Raw genomic sequence first — 9,746 nt, 5'->3', positions numbered from 1 at the left:
AATCAAACAAACATTCGTAACAAACGTTCGAAACATTTGTAACAAATGGACCCTAAGTATTTCAATAGCATTTACTACAAGATTTACAATAAATGTTTTATAACATATTTTATAATAATGTTTATAATCTATATAATCTAAAACTACAAAAATATTTAAAATAAATATTTATAAATATTTGGTAAATATTTTATAAATATTGTGCACTGTCTAGGAAATATTTATCTACTTTCTTTATGATTCAGCAAACACAAATATTATTGCTATGTAACATATATATAAATTAATATAGGCTGCTGGAAAAGTTTCTGCAATCTAGTACTTCCAGTGGCGCCAACGTTCTGTTACTATCATATCTGTAAAATTAGACGTTTTTAACCTATAATTCAATTGACAGTTTGTACCCAAGCCAACTAGTTTTGTTTGTATAGTATTTTAAAAGAAGTTATTTTGTAAGAAAATGGAAATTTCGCGTGAAAATTTTCGGGCAATGATTTTTTACGATTACAAAATGTAATCTAACTCCGAAACAATGCATCGATCGACTTCATTTGGCTTTTGAGGATGAAGCACCATCCAATAAGACTGTTTATAATTGGTTTGTCGAATTCCAGCGTGGACGTACCTTTCTTAGTGATGAATTCCGTGAAGGTCGTCCATCCACATCTGTTGTTGCCATTAATGTCGATGCTGTGCGTGAAATGATTGAGCGAGACCGGCATATAACATACCGCGAGATTCAAGCATCCTTAGACATTGACATGAAAGCAATACATACGATTTTGCATGATCACTTGAACGTACGGAAACTTTGCAGTCGTTGAATCCCACACAATTTGACCGAAGCTCAAAAACAGGTTCGTGTTAAATGGAGCAAAGAAATGCTCCAGAAATTCAACCGAGATCGATCAAATTTGATCTACAACATCGTTACTGGGGACGAAACATGGATCTATTCGTATGAGCTCGAAAGTAAACAACAATCCATTGTTTGGGTAGTCATAAATGAATTGCGTAGAACAAACCGAAATCGTCGCATTATCCTTCATCATGACAACGCTAGCTGTCACACAGCACGTCAAACCGTTGATTTTTTTATCCAGTAATAATGTCGAATTGATGACTCATTGTCCGTATTCATCTGATTTATCACCTAATGACTTCTTTTTGTTCCCAAACATTAAAAATAAGATGCGTAGTGAACAATTTGAGTCGCCTGAAGCAGCTGTTAAAACATTTCGTACACTGATATCTGAGGTTACAGCTTAGAGTGGAAAAAATGCTTCGAAAATTAGTTCGAGCGTATGCAAAAATGTATCGATCTTAAAGGCGAATACTTCGAAAAACAATAAAGCTATTTACCGAATTTTACATGTTTTTTTCATATTGTTTGCAGAAACTTTTCCAGCAGCCTACATACATTATTCACATCTACGATATGTAGTATTATATTCATGGTTTGCTAGGATTTTTACTAATCTAGATAAACTTTAATCTCGGTTTAATTTATTGTAATTGCTTTTTTCTACTTCTTAGAACAAGAAAAAAATAAAAAATGAATACAATTGAAATTAATATGTTAATCTACATTGACAGGAATGAATTACATAAGTTGATTATCTTTCTCAGTAATCTTGGTATGTATTGTTTAATCATTCTCGATTATCATTATTACTTAATTCCCAAGAGGTACGCATTATGTTTCTTCATTAATGATACATGTACACCTGTCGGTATGTTACAAACTGAGTGAACTAGTTGGGGAGAAAGAATGCAAGTTTTAAAATATCGATAGACCGGTTTCCTGTCCCTTTCATATCCGCGACATGTTAGTCGAGTTAAAATATTCCGACAGCTGTGACAGGTTTTCCGACACGTTTCCTTAAACGAGCGCATTCGTTGATTTAATGCTAAATATTCAAGTTAATTAATCGCATATATTGTAGTTGAAGCATATAATGATGTAAGAAGACAAGATGTATCGTTCTTGAGGATGCGCAATAGGAGAATATATTTGGAGCCAAAATTTGATTCCAATATGCCAGCGCTATTATATGCAGGAAAGTGCATAGAGGTCAAAATTTGATTGGTTGTTTCCAGTATTGCTATCGCTATTATGTGCGCAATATGAGACATCTTGTATGATTACATTATGGTTGAAGCTACATTGAAATCGTAATGCGCGTATTGGAATAATAAGAGAGAGATATATCGACCAATCGCGAGTCGAGAAGCAACGAGTGCCGCGTTACGCCATTGAAATCTCGCGTATCGTGCACGCGATTGGTCAATTCTTTTTCTTGCACTTTAACTTTAAAAGGAGTAGGTCACAGTGGAGTAGGTCAGTTTTCTCTTACTCTTTATAAAGACTTGTCCCCTTCCTCTTGATCATCATGAGTCTCTTTTTTCTCTTCTTCATTATTTTATTCTTTTTCCGGTCTTCTGGTACTTCATTTTGGCAGAGACGAAAATTCGCAAAAGAATAAATAAGGTATACTGTATGTATAATATCGGGACATAAGACGTCTCAATTTTGGATATTGTCTGGATAATTTTTCTCTATTTCTCCTCGAGCTTAAAAGCCTCAATTCTATGAATTTGTACTTGACTTTAGCTTATTTCCCTTAAATAAATTCTTGACTACGCTCATGGATCTAACCGGGTCTAACCATTAATTTACACAATCTTCTGCACCGATGCTCACGAAATTCTTGTTAACTTTAATTATACAAAAAGAAATAAAAAGGTGCATACTTTCGCTCGTTATGCCAAAACATCTCATCCACAGATTATCGTTCGCTTTAACGAAGAACGTAGTACACAGCTATTGAAGTAAACATAGAATGAGTCATAGACTATACGCGTCATTATATTAAATATACATCTCTCTATCTGTCTTCTCTATATCAGATAAACAAATTTAATGAGATAATGAAATATATGACGCAGTTTAGATATTTTTAATATTTTTGATATCTCAAAGTGCATCTTGTGTATTCATAAATATTTAATGTATCTTAATTATTCACAAATAAAATAACTATTTACTCGATTTTGAAATTTTTTTTTCGGGATTAATTAATTCTTAATTAATTAATTATTTAGATATAACGATGTAAAGATGAATTCCTATAAACATAAAAAAAATAGAAAATAATTTATTTATTTCTAAAACGCGTTTATTTTTGTTATTTCTAAAAATATGCGACACGTATGAAAAAGATTTCCAAATTCAATCCTTTATTCTATCATAAAATAAGATCAATAAGGATAATCCTATTTATTATTAACAGAAGAATATTTTACTTTTAAATAGAAAATTTTTAAATTTAGAATAAATAATAATCTTGGATATCGATTCCAAATTGGTGTCAGCACAAGGCTTACAACAACATTGTTGCAATATTTGCAATATACAAGGTGTCTCGAAATTCGCGAATCAAAATACCATAGCAAGGAAGTTTTTAAAAAATTGAGTAAAAAGTTATGTATACATTTTTATTTTAAGTAATAGTTTTTTTCAGATATAAGAGTTTGAAAGTTTTAGTAGCTAATTACAAAGATTATATACGTTTAAACGGTCACCTGTCCAATCGCGCGTACAATAGTATCAGTAAGTGCATACTTCAGCGTTTAAATGCATCTGTAATTGGCTACATTTAAACACTTATTTTTTCACATTATCGCTTAAAATAAAAATAAACAAATAACTTCTTACTTAATTTTTTGAAAAAAAATTTTTTATTGTATTTTGATTTGCAAATTTCAGAACATTCTGTATATTGCTGAAATGATCTGTACTATATAGATTGTGTTATAACATCAGATAAAGAATTATCAAATAAACGTAAAAATATATATAAACTTAAATTTAATAATAATAAAAGATAAAAAGAGCTAAGAGTCTTAAATTTACTTAAATTCATATTTGTTACTCTTGTTTTAATGCAATAAAAATTGATCTTATATTAATTATTAATTCAAGAGAGGAATTAATTATTAATTCAAAAGAATAATTGATTTGATGTTAATATTATTATTTTTGTATACTGCATTAGGTTGCGATAAGATTAATACGTCAAGGATATTTTTTATGTCGTTATCAGAAAAAATTTCTGATAACGAAACAAAAAGTACTCTTAACGTGTTAGGAGGGGACAGCTTATGGGTAGACGAAGAGTTTGTAGATACAAATAATACTATTCTAATCTATTGGATAATATTATTCTAATCTATTGGACCTTGGCGTTTTAATCAAGGTAATACACACAGTAGCACTAATTGATAAGAGAAATATTTCCGTCTAGAATGGAAATGTTTTTGGAGAATTAGATTATAATTTTAGAGATGATACTTATTTTTCTCCTCACACACACACACACGATAAACGATTTTTTATTATGAAAACAAACAGAAAATAGACAATATAACACCGAGAATTTTGAAATCAATTTTGATCATTAAATCGTGATTTTATCGCCTGCAAATACATTGCTAGTGTTTTCTCCTTCAAATCGGAGCGTGCAATGCTCCGCCTCGGCACACAACAAATACAAATAGGGTCGGCAACTATGGTGTGGAAATCGTGGAGCACGCCACACCCAAAATTTTGCTTAATATGAAAATCCACACCAAAGGAATTTAGGAATTGGATTAAAAATTGTGAACTTTTTAAAATGTACGCGAATGCCAAGCGATATTTGTGATAAGTACAACTGCGTGCATAGCAGAGATTCAACTTTTAGGCACGTGGATTCAATGTTTATATTGTCCGTATGCCGTTATCTGTAAGAATTATATCGAGCATTCCTCTCTTACAATTGAATGAGAGAGGAATTAACACTCAAATGTGATTAATCAATTCTTACAAATTACCACATACAGTTATGGCTAATAGAAATGATCCTTTACCGACTGTTAGACAGATTGTCGCAATTCGCAATTGTAAAAAAGGGAACAAATATTAGGTGTACAACTTTGCCGTTTTCCTATAGATGGCTTTAGCGGTAAGTGGTGGTCGAAATAAATAGATCATAGATGTCATACAATAAACTTGGGCATCTGTCAACATAACCCCATAGAAACATTAGTCGATTTGTATCATAAAGTTATTCTCGATTGAAAATGTCAGTTTACGAGCCAAATTCTCGTCATTTGCGGGAGGTTTTAATTTTCTGCTTCAATATGAAGAAATCTGCGGCTGAGGCTCATCGAATGCTCTCAAATACTTATGGTGAGGCCGCTATTAGTGAAAAAATTGGATCGATTCGTGGATAGCCTCAAAAGATGACCAGTTTTTTCGACGCGGGATTCGTACGCTACCCGAAAGATGGGAGAAAGTAGTGGCCAGCGATGGACAATACTTTGAATCATAAATGTATTCTCGAATTTCGGAAAAAAAACGGCGGAAGCAAAGTTGTACACCTAATACATAAATAAAAAGTAAAAAAGATCAACATTTTGTACTCCCCTTTCCACTCTCTTTCTTTCGTTAGTTAACATTTCTACACCTACGGGCAAAATAAGTTGCCGACTCTGAATATAAATTATGATACAAGCACCAGTTGTACAATCTTTGTCGGTATGTGCGTGATGAGATAATCTACTTTACGAAACGTTCTAAATTAAACTAAGAAACATATTGATTCTGCGTTCTTTAGCATAAAAGCCTCTTTTGTTTATCTATATCCACAAGACTAGCCAGATTGACTTTCATTCGAAAGCAAGTGTTATAAAAGAAGAAGAAGGTTGCGAATACATGACTACATAGTTTGAGGGCCAAATCAGAACAATGGATAACCTGAAAAATAAGTGTATTATGTTCAAAAATATAAAAAGATTAATCGCATTAAAATCTGAATCTAAAGTGCATTATGCGCAGCGTGCTAATTCATCTCAGGACATAAATGCAGAGTGTAAACAATTACATGATACATTTGATAAATCTGTAAGTTTTGTCTCACCTGTCTAAGTATTGTATATTCTTATTTTTAATAGATATTTCTGACTATCAATTAGGATTGTAGTACTTATGCTATTAAATTTTTAAGTAATTCAAAATAATAATACTCTCGAAATTCTCAGGCTTGTAACTGGTAACTTGATAGAAGCTCTGGACAAGTCATTCAAGAAAATCTGTTTGCGTTTTTTTACATCGAAATTAATTAAATTATTCTAATTCTTTCCTTTAACTTCTTTATAGATTTTCAGCATATCTCTTAAAAAAAAAATATATATATATATATATAATAAACTTACAAATAAATATAAACTTCATTTAACATTCATTATCTTACACGTGTTTTTTCTTATGCCTCTGATACAGATTCCCACCGACCTTGTGATAAAAGTCGGAGTGCGATCTATCTATGTCAATAAGTTTGTTTTACAAAACTGTTCTTCATATTTCAAAAAGGTAGATCGATTTATAACGTCCGAAGATGGTCAAGAGTGAGTATTGTGAAAATATATAAATGTTATTCTTATTAAGAATATTTTATATTTGATTCGTATGTTTCTCCTTACAGCGTTATCAGGCTAGATCAGTTTTCGTATGTCACGGTTTACGCCTATTTAAAATATATATATACCGGTGACATTAATCTTGTATCTTTGGACAAGAAATTTGGTAAATTTCAGTTAAATACAATTATATATATTGTTGTTTAAAGTTTACGACTAAAATCATTTCATTGCAGATCTCTTAATAATGGCTGAGAAGTTCAAAGAAATTTTTTTGATAAACAGTTGCTATAAGAAAATAAAGGAAGAAATAACTAAAACAAATATAATCTCTGTTTATAGAACAGCGCAAACATATAATAACAAGGTAATTGGTAGTCTCTTGAATTTTCTTTTTTTTTTCTTATTACTTTCTATCTTTTCTGGAAGAAAGTATCATGATCTATATTTTATAATAAAATTGATATATTAGTACTTAGTTCGATTGCAATTTGTTTTTATTTTTGTTTTTAATGTCGAATATTTTTTCAAATTTTTTGTCATTCATGAGTTAGGAGGATAGCAAGATTGGAGATTAGTTCCGAAAATATCGTTGAACAATTTTTCTATTTTTAATATTGCTTTAGAATTCATTAACTGCAGAAATGTATCTTTATTCCTTATTTATTTATATCCTTAATACAAATGAAGGCCGAAATTTTTAAAAATATGTATTCTCCCCGCATAATTTTCAGATAGTGCAGGAATATTGCTTTGAATTCTTCATAGAAAATACTACACATGTCATCAATACAGATAGTTTTAAAGAATTGGATGAATATACGAGAAGCACTTTTATAAATAAAGCGAAAGAAGTTTATGGTTATTACAAGATATGATTCTATTTGTTTGAAGAAAGTAAAATGCATTTTGATAGAAGTAATCACATCAAACTTTAATATTAATATTAATTAATATTTATATTAATATTACTATTTCTATATTTTTTAATATTAATTTCTACATAAGTAAAACAAAATTATTACGATACTATTTTATAGTAAAAAGTTTTTTTTTGACACTATACTAGTAATTACTAACAATGTAACTGACAAAAATTTTAATTGAAACTGTGAATTCAAATAAAAACTTTCTCATTAAAAAATGATTGATCGTGCACTGCTACAATTAATTTTCATATGATATGTATATTGATATCGATACATCCTCACATATTTCCATGCAGGAGTGGCAAGTAAGGAAAGTCCTTTCATCAATATATGGAATCGAGACATCATAAAGAGACTCACGGCAGATAATTGCTCAAAACATAAGAACAGATAGAGCATGTAGGAGAGATAATCTATGTTCTTTCTTTCCCTTTCTTTCTTCCTCGTATTTTTCCTTTCGTGCAAGAATAAACACACGACCATTGTATGATGTTGTTCAATATTCTTATATTAATTTAATTATAAATCAATTTTTCATGCTCTCCTGTCATTCTAGTGACACAATGATCTGCGACATCCCCTGGTTCCTTCTAGTTCCCAGAGCTCCCTCAGATAGAATACATCAAGTCATGAAATTGCAGGCCTGTTCTTTTTCCATATTCTAGGATTGAACTTGCACAGTTCATCTCTCTTCTTTTTTTCACATTAGAGAGAAAAAGATAAAAGATGAAGTGTGCGAGAAGTTCAGTTCTGGGATATGGAAAAAGAACAGGTCTATCTTAAGAGCTACTTGGGCAATCTCCTGCAAATTAGAAAACGACGGCGTTTTACTAACACATCGTCTTTATTAGTCCTCGCACAGGATTTTACATATCATCTAACGAGTCTTGCGAACTATCGCACGTGGAGTAACATCGATTATAATTAATTCTCTGGAGTTATACAATATATGTATATAAAAGAAAAAACGCGATTAATGTCGCGAGGACGCGGTTAGCGATACTGTAAAATTAGTCATCAAAACATCATAAAAAAAGAAAGAATAAAACGGTTTAGACAAACAACACGATAAATGTGTACATTTCGCGCGGCGAACTCGATATTTCGCGTGTTATTAGTCTCTTTTTCGTGGCACCATGAAGAAAAGGCCACTTCTACGTCCCTAATCTTTCCGGATCAATCTGACTCCTTGAGATTCACAAAAAGAGAAAAGACTGAAATAAATAATTCAGCTGTCACACACGTAACTATTTACTTTCAGAATTATTTATACTTTACGTATTCCGGAAAATTCTCGGTGTACTCCTCTACGTTAGAAATATCGTAACGATTACGACTGACTACGTGACGTATGGGAGGGTAACAATCTTTAATTCTATGTCAATTTCCTTAGGGGAATTAAAGAGAAACACTTCATGCCAATCATTCAAGCTTTATAATTGAAAAAATGTCCGTCTTTCATTATAATTTCTTCAAAAAAAAATTAAACGAGAGTTGAAACTCAAGTCTTTCAACAATCGGAGTGGAATTTATAGAAAAATATATATAAATTTATAGTAATATCTCAATTCTTCTTACTCGATTCCGAAAAATTACAACGAAAATGTAAGGCATTTAAGATAAGATTTTCTTTAATTTAATATTCAATTAATAAAACTTTATTCGATATTTTTCTTGCACTTCTAGATTCTTTTTCCCATAAAGAATTGACATTTAATTAAGGCAAATCCTACATATGTATATATATATATATATATGTATTTATATATATTTTTACGAAATAATACGCGAGTCACATAATCGTGCAGTTATCATTATCGAGCTAACGTTATAACACGGAGTAAACTTATTTCTACTCGGGTTGGGCAGTACTTTATACATTTATACAATTTCCTATAAACACTTTCGAGTCTCCTTAGTTGCGCAAAAATATACTCTAACGATTAAAACAATTACATTATAGGATATAAAGTTCATAGGTAAATGCAAATTCGTCAAATTTCGCTACGTAAAATATCTTTAGTATACATTACAGATTGCACTGGTAAATAGTATAAAAAAAATAGTGTAAAACTTTCGAGATTTGTTTCTAGCCAAAGAAACAATGTTTTTTTTTCCATGTATAGCAAACAGTACGAGATATAATTTAATATATGCGATATATATTATGAATTAAACCAACGATGAAAAATAAATAAAAAATTTATATACGATCTATTTCGCTTCATCTCGGAATTACGACTACTTTTGCATCTCAAACTATTACAACTGCCTCGAAATAGTTACGAATGCTCAGTTTCGTATCTGCATAATTTTGCTGACTAAGAACGTTCGTAGCATTTTATGAGTCATTTC

The 9,746-nt window shown here is 30.7% G+C and overlaps 1 protein-coding gene across 1 annotated transcript; it reads left to right on the top strand.

Moving 5' to 3' along the window:
* The first annotated feature begins 4,985 nt into the window (after window positions 1-4,985).
* Window positions 4,986-7,340, top strand: LOC108754905 (RCC1 and BTB domain-containing protein 1-like). Its single transcript, XM_018497565.1, has 6 exons — window positions 4,986-5,581; window positions 5,661-5,947; window positions 6,326-6,450; window positions 6,528-6,628; window positions 6,699-6,829; window positions 7,197-7,340. Exons 2-6 carry the CDS (start codon window positions 5,792-5,794, stop codon window positions 7,338-7,340), a joined length of 657 nt encoding a protein of 218 aa, XP_018353067.1. The 5' UTR covers window positions 4,986-5,581; window positions 5,661-5,791.
* Window positions 7,341-9,746: the final 2,406 nt, after the last annotated feature.

The sequence above is a fragment of the Trachymyrmex septentrionalis genome, unplaced genomic scaffold (assembly GCF_001594115.1).
Source record: "Trachymyrmex septentrionalis isolate Tsep2-gDNA-1 unplaced genomic scaffold, Tsep1.0 scaffold82, whole genome shotgun sequence".
Classification (NCBI taxonomy): domain Eukaryota; kingdom Metazoa; phylum Arthropoda; class Insecta; order Hymenoptera; family Formicidae; genus Trachymyrmex; species Trachymyrmex septentrionalis.
This window is presented reverse-complemented; position numbering and strand designations above follow the sequence as displayed.

What these genes read in the sequence shown, in the direction of transcription:
- LOC108754905 (XM_018497565.1), top strand. Translation starts at nt 5,792, where the DNA reads ATGGATAACCTGAAAAATAAGTGTATTATGTTCAAAAATATAAAAAGA. An exon ending in ATGATACATTTGATAAATCT is followed by an intron (nt 5,948 to 6,325) that starts GTAAGTTTTGTC and finishes CCTCTGATACAG; the next exon opens with ATTCCCACCGACCTTGTGAT. An exon ending in ACGTCCGAAGATGGTCAAGA is followed by an intron (nt 6,451 to 6,527) that starts GTGAGTATTGTG and finishes TTCTCCTTACAG; the next exon opens with CGTTATCAGGCTAGATCAGT.